General features: G+C 37.3%; 1 protein-coding gene across 1 annotated transcript in view; it reads left to right on the forward strand.

Annotated features, from left to right (window-relative positions):
- Nucleotides 1–21,050, forward strand: part of LOC145261114 (phosphatidylinositol 4,5-bisphosphate 3-kinase catalytic subunit alpha isoform-like) — a 310,781-nt gene that overhangs the window by 71,886 nt on the left and 217,845 nt on the right. Inside the window, exon 3 of the mRNA XM_080119338.1 lies at nt 6,822–7,031. Within this exon, the coding sequence (XP_079975464.1) occupies nt 6,822–7,031 (210 nt within the window). The remainder of the gene's footprint in view (nt 1–6,821; nt 7,032–21,050) is intronic.

Raw genomic sequence — 21,050 nt, forward strand, 5'->3', positions numbered from 1 at the left:
TTGACCTTCTTCAGATATAACTTTTCAAACTTTAAACATTCTATTCAAACTAAGAAATCTTTATTGAACTTGGATGTGTGCACAGCATTTTGAACTGAACCCTTTAATCCAGGAGTGTAGATTATTCTCATTCTATCATTCATGATCGTGTGAAACTGTTAATTTATATTATTTTCTGTTATCAACTGTAGTAAGGATTGAACCTTCAACCCCCAGAAGAGTGTCACTTACATAAATATTATCTACTAGAATGTAAATAATAGGAAAATAAATTTGTTTTAACTGACATACTTTTTAAATGAGGGCCTCTCAGAATAGTTTTAGCCATTTTCAGGCATTATACTAGTAAAAGCAAATACATGACATATCCCAATGGTTATATTTTCTTATGAGGGGCGTGCAATAAGTAATGACCCTGACCCACGTCCAGTTGTCTTATCTAGCTGAAATTTTGCATGTGCAATGATTTATATCTCTACGGGTTATGTGGCAAATTACAGCTCTGAACTAATTGGGGTTTCTGTTTACAGGTGTTTGAACTGAGTCAGGTGTGAAATGGAGCCTGTTAAATGTCGAGCAGTGATCCGGTTTTTGTATTTGAAAGGACGCACACCACAGGAGACTTTTGATGAAATGAAAGAAACTTATGGTGATAATGACCCATCATATGACCTAGTAAAACGCTGGCATCGTGAATTCAAACATGGCCGGAAGTCTGTGGAAATAGCTTCCAGACCTTACTCCCCCCCCTCCCCGCTTCTGCCATTGATGAGGCATCTGTCCGTTAAGTTGAGGCTGCCATTTTGGAAGATCAGCGCATTACTATTTGCCAAATAGCTCAAGATGTCAAGATTAGTACAGGGTCTGTGGAAACTATCATTCATGACCATTTGCATATGCATAAGGTGTTTGCCAGATGGATTCCCAAGTTGCTCACACCATTCCAGAAGCGAGAACGCATCGAGTGCTCAAGGATGAATTTGGAGATGTGCCAAGAGAATGAATCAAAGTTTTTCAAAAGACTGATTACACAGGATGAAACCTGGGTCCATCACTATGATCCAGAGACCAAAGCCCAGTCAATGCAGTGGAAGCACTTGGACTCATCACCTCCAAAGAAGGCAAGGGTGCAGCCCTCCGCTGGCAAGGTCATGCTCACAGTCTTCTGGGATCAGGACAGAGTAGTGATGACAGATTTCCTGGCAAAGGGTACCACAATTACAGGAGCCTATTATGCTTCACTTTTGAGGAAATTAAGGGAAGCTATCAAAATCAAGAGGCGGAGCAAGATCAGCAAAGGTACCCTCCTCCTGCAGGACAACGCTCTGGTCCACAACTCGCATGTCGCCAGATCAGAATCACGGGCGTGTGGTTATGAAATCCTTCCCTATTCTCCTGACCTTGCACCCTCTGACTTTCACCTCTTCCCAGCCATGAAGTTGTTTTTGAAAGGAAAGCGTTTCCCAGATGATGCAGCCTTGATTTCTGAAGTCACGTCTTGGTTAGAGGACCAACCTGGGGTGTTCTACAAAAACGGTCTCCAGAGCTGCATCAAACGATTGGAGAAATGCATAACTCTGGGTGATTCCTATGTAGAGAAAGACTAATAACTGTGCCAAGTTTCGTTGCTCTACTGCTATGGGAAGTGGTTCAGGGGCATAACTTATTGCACACCCCTCGTAATCTACATATAATATTAACAATTAACAGAGTATTACCCATCTACCATATAAAGGAAAGTTAGATTTTCTGTATTTGTATTTCCAGCAGGATGTCAGTAACTACACAAAATACTCTTACAAACTTTACATCATTAGATTTGGTTACATAAAAATACTTTAAGTAACAATACTTACAGACTATGAGAACACATTGGATCAGAGGAATTTAAAGGGGATTCTACTAAAATAGTCATATTTTAAAAACCAAAATACTTTCATTTTGTTCAGAAATAACATATTTTGATATGGATTAGTGAATAATAATCTACATGATATATTAGAGTTTTTAACAAATAAAGTAGTAAAAAACAAGCCATTTTCACAATTATTGTGATGATTGAGCATGCTTTTAATTGCTATAATGATGGAATTTCATAATCCTTGTGAAAGTGAACCACTAGGTGTATCAGAATTTTTCAGGAATTTTTGACACCCCTAACAGAAAACTGCGAATAAAATATAAAAAACTTGTAATTTCTCTTTTTAAAGTTGTTTAAAAAATAATAGAAATATTTTTTATTTTTTAAAAAACAGTGAAATGCCGGTACACGTTCAACCAGCCATTTTTTTTATGTATGAAATCAATTGAATTTTACGAGTGAATTTTTTTTCAATTTTTAAACTTTAAAAATCTATCAAAATTTTTCTATTGGTTAAATTTTACGATATTTTCAGGGTCAATGTGAAATTTTATGCTCTTTTGAATAAACCGAATATGTTTTAGACAAACTTTTTTTTTTTTTTAACGTCCCCCCCCCCTCCATTTTGAAATGTCTATTAAAATTTAAATAATTAATTTACGTACCAAAATTTTGTATATCACAAATTGAAGATAAATGATCAATAAATAAAATATTCTAATTTAAAACAAAAAAAAAATAGTTTTTTGGAAATTTACCTGTAAAGCCCAAAGTGTAAAACCTTTTCTTTTTTTTTTGTAAGCTCATGTTACGCTTATATCGTCAAGTAAAACCGGACGCTGACGGCAATTTTTTCTATTTCATTCAATGTTTTCTCTTTTTAGATATCTAAAAAAAAATTCACTCGATAAAGTACAAATAAGATATAATAATCAAAACCTCGTGTATTTCATTAAAGAGAATTAAAAAAAAAAAAAAAAAAAATCGGTCGACTAGATTTTTTGTTTAACGGAAAAAACTTATAAGTGAATGTGTGTTTTTTTTTTCAGCTACGGAAGCCCCAAAATACTAATTTTGGTTAATAGCACACAATAAAGACAATTATTCTGTAAGATAATTGTGAAAAAAATCAGATTTCTCTCCCTTTATTTGAACAGTCAATAAATCTGAGTTCGCGTTTTTATTTATTTATTTTTTTTTGGAATCCGTGTTTAAAAATGTATTTTATTTAAAAAGGACATGGAATATAAGTATAAATATGGATAAATTCTTAACAATGAACAATGGAAGTACACATTAAATAGAATTTTTTTTATAGGTAAGTGATTTTTTGGAATTTATATATATTTTTTATAATCGAACTAAGTAAAATTTGGTTGATTTTTAAATCTTTTATATATAAAAAAAAAAAAAACGATTTAAAAAACAAATATTGCATAATTTGCTATTAAATTTGTTATTTTTTTAAAGTTTGATCTTTGCTCCTTTAATTGAAAAAAAAATGAGGGTTTGAATTACATTTTTCAAGTAGTTATAAGCTTCGAAAGATAGTAAGTTGATTTATTCAAGTTCATATACGGCATTTTTAATGGCCAATTCTGATACACTTAGTGAACCACTCTTGTTTTTTTTATTTAATTTTTATGTCAAAGAGAATCTTTGGTATTGAACATTTTTAAGATATTTTGTACCCTAACTGATAAGTAAATCAATTGTTTTATTATTTTTTATGCAATAAAATTGTTATCTTTTCATAGCAATGATTTTTAATTATCGCATCCAAAAAAATATTGCTTTCATTTCGGTCATACAATTGAGTATAGTAGTAATAGATTTTTGCAAGAAATAGCAAAAGATTTAAGTAAATATGGCAATTTTTTTTTTTTTTTTAATAGAAATGTTTACACGTCATTTTATTTTTAAAATGAAAAAGAGACTTTTTTGTTTAAAATTAGATTTAATGCAGTTTTTATTAAAAACAAAGAATTTTTTTCGTATAGTGCTGTTTTTCAAATATGCTCAACTTCCAAACTCTAATTTTAGTCAGAAATTATTTTCTAGCTGCCAATTAAAAAAAAAAAAAAGATTCTTGACTTAATGCATCCTTTGAACCAGATGTAACTTGGCGTTCGCTCAGTTTTCTCTGGAGCATGACGTCAACAGCCGGATAATGCCGAACATTCTGATGAAATCATAACAGAAAATAGTAAGATTTTAGATGTAGAAACATCAACAGAAAAAAGGCTAAAAAAAAAAAAAACTACCGTAATTTTTGAAAGAAAAGGTTCTTGTGTCAAATAAATAATTTATAAGCAAATTTTTTTTTGTCTTGTCCAATAAATAACTTAAAGCAAATGTTTTTGATAATTTTTTTTTAATTTATTAGGAAAATTGAAATAAACTTTTTTTGGGGGAGGGGGTGTCTTATGTTTTTCAAGTATTTTTTATGAAACAAAAGTGGGTGGGTTGGGCTTGTTTTTTTTTTTTTGTTTTTTTGTTTTTTTTGTCCATTCGACTGTGAATAGTTGGAATTTTTTTTTTGTTGTTTTTCTTTTCCAATGCCAGGAAAATTTCCTTAGGAAGATGTTTTTAATATGGAGACAAACAAATCGCTACCAAATTTTTGCCTCCATATAAACTCTAAAAGAGAAGTGTCTAAAAGCTCTCTGCTGCTTCCACATTTTTGTTGTGCTGTTTAGCCTCCTTCCACATTCGCTCCATATAATTTGATTCGTTACCTGCATTTCAGGATCTATGAAGGGCTGTTTTTTGTTGCCATCTTAAATGCCCACAGTTATATCAAATCTTGGTTTTTGCAATGAAGGTCCCAGTCTGTATTGCTGTCCCCTGTCAACATTTAACTTTGCCACATCTCTAGCCATAGCGGTCGGTTATGCTCCCTCTTTTTGCTAGGATGCACTTTTGGCCGCAAGTTGTACATTTTATCGATTTTTGCCTCTGTTGACAAAACATTTTACATTTTATCAACAGTTTCCTCTGGCAAAAATCTATTAAGGCGTTCAGTATCTGGAGATGTTGTGCTAAGATGGTCAAATTCTTTTTTTTTTTTTCTTTTTTCACTACTCTTCCTGACTTGCATTTAAGAAATGGTGGAATTTTTTTTTTTCTTCTTCGAATTGGTGTCCAAATTCTCGTATTCTGTTCAGACACGCGCATAGTTGAAACTCTGCATGTGGCGTTGTGATTGGCTGATCCACATGTTATGTCAGACAGGAGCTAAACTCTAGCTATTGATGTTGTGTTCTGAAAAAAGCCAAGCCGAACGTTGAGTTCAAAAGATGCATAAGAGACTTTTTTGCTTAAAGTTAATGTAGTTTTTATTTTTAAAAATAATGTTCATAGTGCCTCCTTTGAAAAATACTGATTTTTAAATATACTCAACTTCCAAACTTTAATTCTTGTCAGAAATTATTTTCTAGCTGCCAATTTGAAAAAAAATAGGACTCTTGACAGAGAAAAAAATAAACAAAAAAAAAAAAAAATTTACAATTTTTTACATATACATATTTACATATAAATTTAACATAAAATGATTCCCATTTCCAGGCCATGCTTACCTTTTCATATTTATTCAAGCTAAAAAAATTGATAAAAAAAAAAAAAAAAAAAATCATAACATTTGAGTGACAAGTCAGTCTCCTAAAAATGCCTTCCCTTGACATACCACTAACCTTAAATCTTAGTAATGAGTATTTATCACTGCCCCTCCCCAAAACAGCACTCTTAACCCTACCTTTAACTCTAGATAACTGCCATGAAACCCTAGAATGAGCTATGTGAATTTGTGAAACTGCTCATCCTCTCTAAATTCTAAAAAAAAAAAAATTTCTTTAAGTTTTTCAGGGTATTTACATGTAATTGCCTAAAAAAAAAAGTAGAATCTCATATTTGAGGGGATGTAGGTGGAAGATGTTAATCTAAAATAATACCAAAGAAATATTGTAATGTATTTATTTTAAGACATCTTAATATTAAATTTCAGTTATTTGTATATAAAATACATTAGAATTCAATTTTGAATTTAACTTTTTATAAAAGGATACTTGATATTTTTTTTTTAAGTATTTCAGTATATTTATGGAATATTTGGAAACTGTTAATTTCTGGAGATTGGCAATGGCATATTCTGGTTTCTTGTACACAGTAAAATACATTTTTACTGAAAAAGTAGTGTAAAAAATGTGACAATATGCTTATGGACTTAAGAGAAAAATATTCAACCCTGTGGACACAAAAATAGATATAACTTTATTTTTAGTCAGATTTTTTTTAAATTTAATAATTCTCTTTAGATAATCAAGCTCTTTCTATATATGCACTAAGATAATTTTAAGAAATTTCATTTTTTTTTCATGTGCTGAGGATTTATTGAGGGGCGGAAATTTGGATGCAAGAAAAATCTTTTTATTGTTTTAGAAATAGAATAAAAACATTTTATTTTTTATTTAAATCAAATTCACTGGGCACAGTGACAAAAAAAGAGAATGATAAAATTATTTTTTAATTGCAAGTTTGAATTAATATCGTGGGATTTGTGATGGCACCAGAGCTGCATAAAAAAGAAAAAATGTCAAACTCGTCGTAAGAAGTCTGAAAGAAAGGTGTGTTCAAAAAGTAACTTGAGAGAGGACTTAACTGTTTTTTATTTTTGTTTTTTTTGCAGCACCTTATCCAACACTTGTATTTGGAATGTCTCAAGTTGATCAAAAGTCTCATTTAGCAAATTTCAAACAGATTTCACCATAAATTTGATAGAGAAAAAACAAAATTTTTATTTGTATTTTTTTTAGAATTTTTTGTTGCCAGTGGTGATGTGCGATGGAATGATCCATATATATATATATATATATATATATATATATATATATATATATATAAATAAATGTATTTTTCACTTTTGAGATAGTTGAACATGAAACAATTACTTTTTTTTTCTCAGGTATGGCTGTTGGAATTTCAATAAATGATTTTAATGAAATGAAAGAACTTGAAGTGATGACATTCCGTCGTAATATTCTGGAGGTGTGCAAAGAAGTGGTTGCCTGTCGTGATGATCCTGGTGGTTTAAATCGGGCACTTTACACCTTCCCACCAGAAGTTGAATCGTCCAGTACACCACCCAGTCATGTTCAAGGCAAATTAAATAAAGGTAATGGTTGAATAATTTCTAACTTTATTAATGCTATTTCTTTAATTTGCACTTATGATTGGAATATTATGTATATATTCCTATGTATTAAAAAAAAAAATGGTCTTTTCAAGAAAAATATAATTCTATTTTATTATTAGATGTTCATTAGATGAGAAAAAATGTTTGATATAAAAAAACTAACCATTTTTCTTATCTAATGACAATCCTTTTGTAATTAATGAGAGTGCTTTCAATCATAATGTGGAGATGTCAATCTGAAATTTTTTCAATATTTTATAATCCATAATTTAAAAGTTTTTATGAACTTATTAAATAGATACCTTATAAATTCATGTAGTTGAACAACTAACCTAGTTGATCTAAATGGGCTTGTTTTTTATTAAAATAAAATTATATAGCTTAATAAGATGATTTATAAAAGAATTGTTTTCTGTACGTTTTCGTTTGCTTTTTTTTTTTTTATATAAAATAATTGTTATAAAATTTATTATAAAAATACTATTCCATATTAAGCCTGAGGCCAAGAAACAAGAATCACAAACACGTCTTTTGCTAAAAAAACAAAAAACAAGTATGAGCTATTTGCAATTCATAGGTCATAGGAGACATTGATAAAATGTAGCATTTTTGGCTAAGTACAGGGCTAAGCTCGCTGACAGACGCGACAATTTTGAAGATGGGCAAATAATATGAGCTAAGTTAATTTAACAAATCCTAATATTACCAAAATGGCAACTGCTTTTTTTTTTTTTTTTTTTTCTTAATTTTGACTAATGTATTTTAACTATATGCGCATATATTGTCTTTAACTCTTTGCTTCCATGCGAGTCGTTTCTTCTATTACTTTATTTTTTATTTTTTATTTATTTATTCACTTTGTTTATTTATTTCTCTTTTTGCTTTTACCAACTGTGTATACCTTCTCTTTAAATGTATTTATTTAATGCATTTTAATTACATATGCGTAAAAATGGTCTCTAACACTTAGTCCCACGCGAGCCGTTTTTATGGTCAGAAGAACTCTACTCGATAACGAATAGCCTATGCAAGAATATAGAAGAGCTAGGATCACCTTCCTTTCTACTATAGAAGACAGAAGTTTAACCTAAAAAAATAAAAGAAAAAAAAAAGAAAAAAGTAAAATTACCATACTCATGTGCGCACTATAAACTATAAATAGATATAAAATCCGGGGAAAGGAAGTGAAGCCCCCCTTACCGTCACACTAAGTACAGGGCTACGCTCGCTGACAGACGCGACAATTTTGAAGATGGGCAAACAATATAAGCTAAGTGCTTGAAAAAAGTCAAAACTTAAAGGATTACCCGATCTTGATATAATTTTATTTATCTCTATATTAATATATAATCCCCTAAGTATCGAATTGCATTTTGAAGGGGCAGATTTAGTTGGTTATTATTAATTACTTGTTAACTTATTTAATTTGTCTCTTCATTGTAGGGTTGGAGGAGCATTTAACCAACCATACCCATAGTTTTATAGTCCTAAGGGGAGATAACGCCTGCCTGCTTCCGGCGAGTCAAAGGGGCATAACTGCCACCTGTACATGCTCTCTTCCCCATAACCATTGAATGTATGAACGTGGTCAATTTCCTCGGTCCAAGAATTCATGCGACATCCTACATATTTATGGAGACAGACCTCTTAGTACTCATCTAGTATGACTGAATGCTCGTCTTTCCGGTGGTTGACTGGCTGCTTGCAAATATCCTCCGGTGTCACTTTCCTCAGTGTCTGTAACTTCCATTTCATTATCTCACCTGCAGACTGATGTCAACTGGTTCGTCTAGAGTCTGATTCCGTGCTGGCTCTGGATCTGGAGGTGGCTCTGGTGTATCCAGTGTGCATGAGATAGGCCATCCACAACGGGGAAGATTTTACAAAGGAATCAACGGTTGTGTAGCATTACCTGACCGCTACCATTCACTCATACTTGGCATGTGTCTTTTAGCCATTGCCAACTCTTTTAGTTTGCCTGTCTCTTTCCATTGCCTCCGTGTTCGATATCTGTCCTTTAGGATCATTAAAGATCATCCTTAAGATGATCCTTAATGATTCTACCATAGAGCATTACGGCCAGGGACATGGCAAGATTCTGGATGGGAGTGTTATGATGGATCATTAGTGCTCTAGCAGCCCTATCATGGCATAAGCATCTGCTGTCAACTGTGTTGTGGAGAAGTATCTGTCTTGGCGTCTTCACGGCTAACTCTGCATGCCCATTACTTTGTTGGTAGTAGGCTGACAATGTGTGTTTTCATATATCCAACTCTTTCAAAAAGGAGTTGTATTTTTGTGATTCGAATGGGTTTCTCCATCTGAGGATATTTCATTGGGTGCACCGTATATGCAAAATCGGGTTCTTAGCGTATCACAAACACTTCTAGGTTTCCCTGATGACATTGAAGCCACTTCTACCCATCCTGTATACTGATTGGCGTATACCAAGTAGCTTTTGCCCCGTATGTCCGCAAACAAAATCGACCACTACTTGTTGGAATGGAAATTACAGTTCTGTCAGTAGCACTAAGGGTTCTCTTGGCTGGGAGGGTGTTATTGTGTTGCAAATGCGACATTGGAATCTAGTTTGCCTGATGCTGGTGTCCAGAACAATCACTGCCTGTGTTTGTCAGCATGCAAACCTGATGTATAACATGGAATGATTCCAACACCTCCACCCGGAGTTGTCGAGGTATTAAAATTTTATTTGCCTTGATTGTTGCCGATTGATTGAAGCAGTACAATTCCTCGTGTATTGATCAGAACACCTAAACTATGAGCGGGAGGTTGTTCCTAGATTTGGGGAAGTCGTTTCAGATTATGCCTGCTAAGGTCCCGCTTTCTTCATCAGTGGCCGCAGCGGCGACAGTCCTCTCCCATGTGATAGCCTTCAGCTTGGGGTCACTTTCATACGTCAATGAGAACACATTTTTCATTGTGGTGTTGATGGTCTCAGTGAAGTCCTCATGTGGGGTGGCTGTAGAATATAGGGATGCACAGTTGAGTGCTAAATTTAAGTTTCCAGAATGGTGCTTTAACTTGAATCGATATCTCAGTGTCCTCGCTTTAAAATTAAACAGGTGAGGGCTTTTAAATTTTCTAAGGTCTGCTCTGAAAATATTTTTATCAGTGATAAATGATCTACTGTCACTAATATATCCGGGCACCCATGTATAAACAGCATGATTCTAGTTTGAGACAAGGCTTTACCTTCCACCAGTGCATATGAGATTCTGCCTCGCTGGTGAAATAGGAACTGGTCAAAATAATCTTCTAGTGACTCTCCCTGCTGTCTATGTTCAGCTCGCCGGACATCTATGATGTTTTTGAAATAAAAAAATAGGAAATCTCTGTTTTACTGTAGTTAGTTGCCAATCCAGTTGCTCTATTCATTTCAAATGTTTGAACACCCTTTCCAATTTTCTTCACTATTATCCTCTTTGATTCCTGAAATAGGTGTTCCAGAGTATCATCCCAATAGAACTTGTTAGTCGTTGTTTTTAACAATTGGGTGGCATCACTTTTGTTTGGAAAAATTCATAGGATACCTGATTCACAAGTGCAAACCAGGACCTGATGATGGTCATACCTGTAAGTGTAAGGAAATGTAGAATAGCTTCTCTCATCCTCTTCATCGGCTTAATACCACTATTGGTGACTAAGAATCCTACAAATTCCACTTCTGTCTTGACAAATTTAAACCCTTGTCTACATAGTGACTGATGTACTCAATCGTATACCAGAATGAGGACTCTATAGTCATCCCATAGGCGACTGTTGTCTATGCAACGGGTTTTTCGGGTCATATCCATCGTGATGTCGGCAAACTGACAGATATATTCATCACCTGACCCGTGGAACTCTTGAGGAGCCCGGCAGTATCTGTACCGGCACCATTAGGTGGTCGCATCCCATGCAACTAGAGATGGCGGTAGACTGTGGTATATGTTCCACACAGTCTTTTGTGTTTGCAGATATCATGGACACTTCGTCAAATAGAGACAATGCATGGTGTGTCTCCATCATGGTGTCATCGTTCAGTTTCTGAACCCTTTTTCTTTGGTGCCACAACCATCTTTGAACAGCAGGTGGTTGGGGTGCTTAGTGGCACCGTCTCTATTATTTCTAAAGTGACATCTCTGTTCAGCTATTCTTTAACTCTATTCTTCCATTGGTGTGGGTCAGGTATTGACGTGTGTATAGCTGTCGGCTTTGCACCTGGAGTAAATTTAATGTTTGGACTCAGATCTTTTAAGGCAGTTTGCAGCAAGTGGAAACTGAACATGTTGTCCGATATATATATATACTACTAGCCATGTCTTTTTTTACCTCACCGTTATGCGTTAAAATAGGACTTCTTGATGTGTAGCTGGTTATTGGTTATACCTCTTATCTGGTGGGTGGTTGGTACCAAGTACTAATTAGGGTACCCAAGGAGTCTCTGAATTTGTGCCCCAGCCAAACAAGTCAGGGCACCTGTATCTACAAATGCTTGGATTAAGTGGGTGAGTGTATTTACTGGTTTCTTGAGCTCCCATCCAAAGGTCGCATGATTCTTGAGCATCATGGTTATTTCTGATCTTATTGAATGAAATAGTTCCAAGGTGGTCTCTTAAATTGTTTTGCATTCAACTTGATGTGAGTCACATTTATTGATTGCACACTTTTGATTCTTTAGATAGTTGTTGGTAACGTAATATATATATATATATATATATATATATATATATATATATATATATATACACACACACACACACACACACACACTATTCAAATTGAAAAAATACCAAAAGAATTTAGAGTACTAACTGCTCTAAAAGATAATAATGGCTGGGAAAAAGGGATCATTATAAATTAAATTTATATGCAAAATTTCTATTTCGCTGACCTGCTTTCAGTCTGACTACAATATGGTCATCTTAAAGTCCAATGTAAACAAGTTCTTTCTGAGCCAGCCTCTTTAATAATCAAATTATACTCCATTTCCACTACTAATGATTACTACGCTGTTGTCCCAATGACCATTTTACATTCATTAACCCTTATGTTCTTGTGGTCTTTGGGTTTGATAAATGTCGACTTACCTGTACCCCCCCCCCCACACACACACTCTCTAAATTTTAAATTATTTTTGTTATTTTTTCTTTTTCTTTTTTCACCAAGTTTTTTGTAGCATACTCACATATAATTGCCTAAAAGAATAGAATCTCATTTAGCTTTTTTAATTGGCAGCTATAAAGTTATTTATTACCACAATTAAAATTTGAAAGTTAATATTGTTACAAACAGCCATGTCAACATTGTTAGCAATAGGATAATTTATTTTACGTTATCCTTATTTGTTAGCAATAGGATAAATATTATTTGTTTGAACTGAGCAAGAGTCCAATTCATTTCTTCTTTTTTAATTCTGCTAATAAAGTCAGTCTGAAGAAACAAGTTATATCTATTTTCTATTTACTTGCCTCCCTGCAAGGGCAGAGTTAGGTATAAGATCGGGCTTTGATGTAGGGAGGTCCAGCTCCCCAGAGAGATGCGCTCTAGATGTAAACAGAGGTAGAAATTGTCTCAGTCATGAAGGATTTTGTACCTGATTAAGGACAGAAAAAGTGAAGTGTAGCAGCAGAACAGGTATTTCATCAGCCACGAAAAAAAAAGAAAAAAAAAAAAGGGTTTTGTCAAGTCTATTTTTAGATTGAGATTCTAAGCAGAGAAACAAAGAAGGGCAGGAGAGCCAAAGAGAAACTTTCTCCTTCCCCCATTTCTTTTAGGATTCAGGCTCATTTCTCTGTGATCCTCAAGCAAGCATGACATGCTTTCGAGCATGGGAGTGAAAAAAAAACCTTATCTGTGAAACTGAAAGCAAATAACAGCAAATGCCAATGCATTACGACAATGTGAAAAGGATACAATAAAAAAAGTGATGACCAACAAAAATTGTGAGTTTCTTTCTCTAAAAGACCCCCCCTCCCTCTCAGACTGAATACGCTATGGACAAGGTATGAAAAGAAAAAGACAAAACACGAGAAAAAAAAAACTGTGAGCGTATGTTTGCTTGTTTCTGTCTCAGATTGAAAATGAATTCGTTTGTTTGATCACACATTGCTATCTTCTTTTCAGGATTTTCGCTCAGTTCAAAATTGCTAAGAATATCCGAAATACCATAATTTTGAATGTTTTCTTTTCGTTAAATTTTTCTTTCCTTATCTTTAATAAATTTACATTATTTGGAATTATGTCATCTTCGTTATTTCTCGCATTCTGTTGTGTTCGACATTTTGTTTTATTTTGCATCCTGTCTGTCTCATAAGAACTGAGTGGTGTTTCTTGTTTGAACCTTTTTTTTGTAATTGAAAAGGAAATTGGATCCAGCAGGACGTCACGAGTCATCCCCCTTTGCGGAACTTATCTGCCTGAAATATTCTGTAAAATATTTCTAAAAAATCTGCCTCCCTTTTTTCTTTTGTTTTTTAACCCTTGTCACATGTGCACCCTCTGTATGCCCAAACTGGGGAGGCATGTGTGGCAATATTTGGAAACTAATATTTCTTAAAGGAATTTTTTTTTTTTTTTTTAAACACGCACACACAAACTACATAAATTTTAAACAAGTTCTTTTTTTTTTTTTAATAACTTGATTTAAAACTAACTGGTAGGAGCTAACAATGGCTGCTGCTGGTGTCAAGCTTAATTAACAGCATTGTTAGTGAAATTGTTTATTTTCACTGAAAAGTGTTTGAAATTATTGGGAAAAGGCTATGAAAAAAAAAAAACAGTGGTACCAAAAAAGAAATGAACATAAACTTATCATTTTAACACATAAAAATTAAAAAAAAAAAAAAAAGCACTTGGATTATAAAAAAATAGAAAAAAAAATGTTTGAAACTCATCATATTGAAGTTTTTATTTTCAAGACAACAAAAAAAAAGAATGGACTAGTTTATTTCATACCCCGACAATAAGTAAGATTATTTTTCTTTTTTCTCTGACTGTTTTCCAAATTTCATGATGAAATTCCTCATAGGTGCTGACAGTATACCACAAGCTCCAAAGGAGATAACTCCTGTTCTTGCAACGAACTCCTTTTCTGCCCATGACACACATGACTGCAGGTTACAGGAAAAACTCCCTAACAATAACTGACCACAACAAACAAACAGAGTAGGTAATATTTATCATCCCCAACTTAGAAGAACCATTACTGGGTAAACCAGAGATTGAAGCCCTGAACATCTGAGCTTACATAACCTCAAACATAATCTGCAACAAACCTACGACCCAAGATGCGAAATACCCGAATTATTTTTGGGTCTAGACAAATTTGGGGAAGAATACCATATCTCTCTAAAACCAGACACAGAACTGCGTTCTGTTTAAACGATATACTATATACTATTACCTCTAATAAAAGATACACAGGCGAAACTACAGAGGATGGAGGATATCAGTAAAGTAGAGAAGCATACTGAATGATGCTTATCAAGGGTTGTGGTTCCTAAACCAAACGGAAAGGTCAGAATATATGTCAACCTCATCAAACTGAGCAAAAGTGTAAAACGTTACACGTTATCCAAAGTCGACCCCCTCCCCCCCCCTTATTAGCTGAACTGGATGAAGCAAAAATGAGTAAATTTGATGGTAACAGTGGGTACTGGTAAATCCCACTTACAAAAGACTCTTCCACACTGATTCCCATCAATTTTTAATTGCCTCCCCTTTGAAAGCCAGTGAGGTCTACCAAAAATGCATCCATCAGATACTAGCCAACATAGATGGTATCATATGCATGCAGTATGACAAGAACCAATGTGAGCACGATACTCAACTGAGGGCAATACTCAAAAGAATCAAAACGGCGGGCATCACACTTAACCCTAAAAAAAAAAAAAATGTGAGATATTAAAATCCTCACTGAAATTCCTGGGACACATTGTCAGTGTTGAGGATCTACATCCAAATCCAGAAAGAGTTGTTGGTGTTGCAAACTTCCTAAAACCAACAGACATCTGAAACCTGCCAATTTCTAGGAATAGTCAACCAGAAGGACAAATTCATGCTAAACTTGGTGTGGTTTGAGTTGTCCCCCTTTGCAAATTGGCTGTTTGGAGAAATGGAAAACTAGATGGCTCTGGTTGATAGTCAATTTGCATAAGTGGAGAAATGGGCAGCATATAAACGGTACTTTTTTTTTTAAGCAGGGTGAAGAGCGCAGAGAGTGAAACGATGGTTGGAAGAAGTGACGGTGAATTCTTTTTGTGATGGTGAATTATTTTTGGACGTTGAAGAGCTCAACCTTTTGGAAGGAACAGCTGTGTCTTATATATGTTTTTTTTTTATTTCTTTTTTTTTCTACTTCACTACAAGCTATTTCGGCGGGAACTATGGAAGCAAAGAGGATCAGCAGTGAAATGCTTAAGACGTTCTCTGGAGAGGGAGATGTTATAACCTGGCTGACCAAGGTTAAACTTGTCGCTAAGTTGCGGGACATCGCAGATGTAGCCAGCTTGATACCGCTGTATCTTGATGGTGATGCTCTGGCCCTATATCTGGAGATGCGGGAGGAGGACCGACTGTCTGTTGACGCCATTGAGGAAAAGTTGAAGGAAGCATTTACCGAAGGACCGTTTGTGGCATATGGCAAACTAAGCCATATGGTGTAGACCGGAGAGCCTGTCGATGTTTATGCCAACAATATCAGGAAGTTGACGGGACTAGCAGGATTCAATGGAGGAGGCTGTCGATAGATGGAAAAGATGGCCTTTATCAATGGCTTCCCGGACCATATTTCTATAGCTCTGCAGCAACTGCCCGGTGTAAATACTATGGAGGTGACGGAGTTGATTACACAGGCTAGGGTGCTGGCCAGGAAAAAAGAGAGTGAGCAGGGAATCGTAGCTGTCGCTCAACAAAGCAAACTGCAGCAGGAAATTGTGAAGGACGAAAAGCAGAGAGGACTGTGGCAGAGACCCAGGTTCTCTGGCAGATGCTACCGATGCCAAGGCCCCCATATGGCGAGGGAGTGTAGGGAGCCAAAGCCAGAAGTCACGTGTTACCGCTGTGGGGAAGTCGGCCACATCAGCAGATTCTGTCCCCAGGGAAACGAACAGGGGGAAGCCACTGCGCCGGTGGCTACCCCACTTATTCGATGAAGGCGCTTCAGGGTATGTCACCACAAGTAGAGGTGACCCTAAATGGACAAAGTGCAAAAGCCCTTGTCGACACGGGCTGTACTTCAACAATTGTCACCAAAGACATGGTTGACACATGCAATGGAACCAGCAGCATTACGGCAGTTGACGGCAGAGAGGTGAAGTGCAATGGCACAAGTATCGTTCGGTTGATGGTACGTGGGATGTCACTAACAATCCAGGCGATTGTTATTAACAAAATTGTCACGGGTGTCGATGTGGTGCTAGGGATGGACGCAATTGCTCGACTAGGGGGCGTTACGGTATATAGGAACTCCGTGAGATTTGGAGGACATCAAGGGGCTGCAGGTGTTCAATTCGAAAAAGGTGTCACAGGAACGGCCGGGTCAGACAAAAGTTGCACGATAGAGGACCAAGATTTCTCTGCACACTTTGATGGTGAGAAATGGACAGTCAAGGGGGCATGGAAGGGAGAACCTCCCATACTGAACAACAGAGTGGAATGCTACGAGCATACGTTGCGAGGAGACACAAGAGTTGAATTTGAGAAGGAGGTGGACCGATGGATCTCAGAGGGGATTTTAAGACCATGGACGGAGAAGGTGGAAGGTGTGCTGCCGTTAATGGCGGTTGTTCAGCCCACAAAACAAAAAGTTCAGCCAGTACTGGACTTCAGGGAGCTGAACGTACACGTTGCGTGTCACACGGGAGGCGATGTGATCGACGTGTGCGGAGAGACCATGCGAGAGTGGAGGCAAATTCAGAAGGCTGCGACGATTGTGGATTTAAAATCTGCATACCTACAGATCCACATTTCACAGGAATTCTGGAAATACCAGCTGGTCAGATACAAGGGCCGAACGTACTGCCTGACTAGGTTGGGTTTTGGCCTGAATTCTGCACCAAAAATCATGGCAGCGATCCTCAAAATGGTGCTAAGCAAAGAGGACGCAGTCAGAAGAGCCACCAGTTCCTACATTGATGATATTTTAGTGGATGAGACGGTAACAACTGCGGAGGACGTAGTAAAACACCTCAACAGCTTTGGGCTAATTGCAAAACACCCGGAATCGTTGGAGGGAGGAGCTGTGTTAGGGCTCCAAGTAAGAAAGGACCAGATAGGACGGTTAGTGTTCCGGAGGGGAAATGAGATCCCGGAGGTGTCGGAAAAATTGAGCAGGCGAGAACTCTTCTCAATATGTGGAAGACTGGTGGGCCATTACCCTATTGCAGGATGGCTACGGACTGCATGTAGTTATATCAAAAGACTAGCTAGTGGAGCGAAGTGGGAGGATAGAGTTGATAAAGAGACTGTGGACATTATCAGAAAGATTATTGAAGAGGTGAAGAGGGAGGATCCAGTGAGAGGTGTTTGGCATGTACCCAACAGTGCAGAAGGTGTTGTGTGGTGTGATGCAAGCTGTATAGCAGTGGGGGTCACCTTGGAGATAGGTGGTGTTACTGCAGAAGATGCTGCTTGGTTGCGGAAGAAGGACGACGTGGCTCACATAAATGTGGCGGAACTGGATGCGGTTATGAAGGGCATCAACTTAGCCTTGAAATGGGGGCTACAGAATGTTGAGGTGAGGACCGACTCAGCCACTGTGTTCTCTTGGATCCAGTCCGAAGCTACAGAAGAAAGGAGGGTGAAGACAAAAGGCGTTGAGGAGATGCTAGTAAAGCGTCGATTGATGATGTTAAGGGAGCTGATTAGGGAATTTGATCTTCAACTTGGGTCACTATCGTTCCTTCAGCGAAGAACTGAGCAGATGTGATGAGGGTGCGGAAGACCTGGCTAAAGGCGCCGAATGAGGCGGCTGTTGCAATATGTTGTTTGAATGAAGACACTCTGAAGGATTTGCATGACATGCACCATTTTGGAGTGGATAGAACCTTGTTCTTGGCCAGTAAGGTGGACCCCAGAATCACACAGGAGGCTGTTAGGATAGTGGTTGAGAGATGCAGCCGGTGTCAATCAATCGACCCTGCGCCAAGTAGACACGAAGCTGGTGAGGTTCAGGTGGCAGAGAACTGGAGCAGGTTGGCAATAGACATAACGCACTATTGACAGAGGCCGTATCTGTCAATGGTCGACTGTGGACCAGGAAGAGTAGCCATTTGGAGGGAGATCAAGGCGGAAAATGCAGGTGAAATTGCAAAGGTCTAGGAAGAGGTGTTTTTGGAGAGGGGTCCAGTGACGGAAGTGCTAATGGACAATGGAACTGCCTTTCGCTCAGCTGCCATGGAGAATGTGTTGGATAAGTGGGGAGTGCGGCGCTATTTCAGGGTTGCATATAGACCAGGCGGAAACGGAATTGTGGAGCGGCATGACAGAACCATTAAGGCTATAGCTGAAAGGGGCCAGATTTCGCCGCCAGAAGCTGTCTTCTGGTATAATATGGCTCCAAAGTCAGGGCAAAAAGTGGAGTCAGTGCCACAGAGGGCAGTCTTCAAGTACAAGTGGCGGCATCCCTGAACTGCACAGGTACCCGCGGAGGAAGGCGAGAAGCGAGTGACTGCGAGTGGAAGAGGAAGTGTGGATCAAACCGCCTGATGCTCGCTGGTCCACACGCTGGGGGAGGGGCATTGTGACAAGTGTCCAGTCCTCGAACAGTGTATCTATTGATGGTATCCCTCGACACATCTTTGATGTGCGGCCGGTAGTGGTGTCATCAGAGGAAGACGACGTTGAGCCAAGTAGGGACGTTCACGAAGAGGCTCCGCGTAGATCGCAGCGAGAAAGACGGCCGCCATGTTGGTCGAGCAGCTATGTGATGGGTTGACATGTGATGATCGTGTAGATCAAGGAGGCGTGTGGTTTGAGTTGTCCCCTCTTGCAAATTGGCTGTTTGGAGAAATGGAAAACTAGATGGCTCTGGTTGATAGTCAATTTGCATAAGTGGAGAAATGGGCAGCATATAAACGGTACTTTTTTTTTAAGCAGGGGTGAAGAGCGCAGAGAGTGAAATGACGGTTGGAAGAAGTGACGGTGAATTCTTTTTGTGACGGTGAATTATTTTTGGACGTTGAAGAGCTCAACCTTTTGGAAGGAACAGCTGTGGCTTATATATTTTTTTTTTTTTATTTCTTTTTTTTTCTACTTCACTACACTTGGCAGAGATGACAAGACTACTATGCGATTTAGTGAGTAAAAAACAAACAAAAAAACACCATCTTGGAAGAGATATAAAACAATGCAATCATGTCAGCATTGTGTGCAGCCTCTGTGCCCAAGAAGATGCATCCTCTCATGGTCTGGGAGCTGTATTGTTCCTATTTAGAATGCCTCCCCACGGGACAGTTAGACATCAGGGTCATTTTTTAATGTGAAGAAAAAGAACAAAAATTAAAGATTGTCTCAGTATTGAAGGATTTCTCCTCCACTGAGACAGAACAAGAAATTGAAGTGCAGCATCTGAAGAACAGATACTACACTTTGATTTTCGGCCAAGAGCTTTATTGTTATAAATGCAGGAAAACAACAAAATGGACCTTATTGCATGTGTATCACAGGCCATATAAGAGACTGAAAGACGCTACGATCGGATCAAAAAAGAAGCCATGGCAATGGCGTGGATATGTGATGGATTGCAGACTACTTCATTGGCCTAAACTTCCAGGTTAAAACAGATCACAAACTACTATCTCTATCTGGGGACAAAGATATCAATGAACTACAGAGAATCCACGCGCACCTAATGTGTTATGGATATACTATTCACCATGTCTCGGGCAAAGAACTATATGTAGCCGATGCCCTGTCAAGAGCCACCAAAGGTCAAACTAAACAGGATAGAGACGTTGAAAAAAAAAAAAAACTCTGTCGCATTTGTCCATGCCATAATGAGCTTGCTACCCGCCATCAATAAATGTCTGAAATGACTGACCATTGCCACCCAGGCTGACAAAGTATAAAAAATATATTTCTGCATCAGGAATGGATTTTCTCCCCAAATCAACATCCCTGATTTAATAAAACCGTGGTTGTATTACTGCGGAAAACTGACTGCTCATGTATGGCACCCGTATTCTGGTGCTACAGTTATGGAAACCAGACATAATTGACAAAATCCACGCCAGCCATCAAAGGATTGTTAGATGTCAGCAAAGACCCTCCCAATCAATATAGGGCCAGAACGATCCAACCAAATAAGTCACTGTCAAAAACTGCACAGCATGCACAAGACTGAGAAATCAATCACCAGAATCACTAATAACTACAAAGCTACCAATAAGACTGTGGCACACAGCAGCCGTTGACTTTATTCAACTAAAAGGTCAACCCTACACATAATAGCCGTTGATTACTTTTCTAAGTATGCAGGGATTGTTCTGCTAACATCCATGAATTCTCGAGCATGGATAAGAACTCTGCTCACCTCCATGGAATTCAACAAGTTTGCATCTGAATAAGGTTTCCAGTACATCAAAACAGTCCATGTTATTCTTGAAGCTGCTGAGGCTTGCGTAAAAATGTAACGAACTTGCTAAAAAAAAAATAGAAAACCCATATCTCTCATTGTTCACATACAGAGAAAATCCCAATGGATTGCAATCTCAGCCCAAGCGAGCTCTTTATAGGAAGATGACTTAGAACCAACATTTCAACTAACCTAAATTTTCTCATGCTCGTATGGTCTGACTTAGATGCCTTCCACAGAAGATATGACATACAAAAAGCCCAACAGCACCACACTCACTATATCAGACACAATAAGAAAGTTGTCAACACTCAAAATTGGAATGAGGGTATGAATAAGAGATCAAAATGGTAAAGGCCCAACAAGCACTGTCATCAATGCCACCTCCACATCCTGCTCCTACTTCTTGCAAACTGGTGAGA

Source organism: Euprymna scolopes, chromosome 37 (assembly GCF_053919585.1).
Source record: "Euprymna scolopes isolate OS-2025 chromosome 37, ASM5391958v1, whole genome shotgun sequence".
NCBI lineage: Eukaryota > Metazoa > Mollusca > Cephalopoda > Sepiida > Sepiolidae > Euprymna > Euprymna scolopes.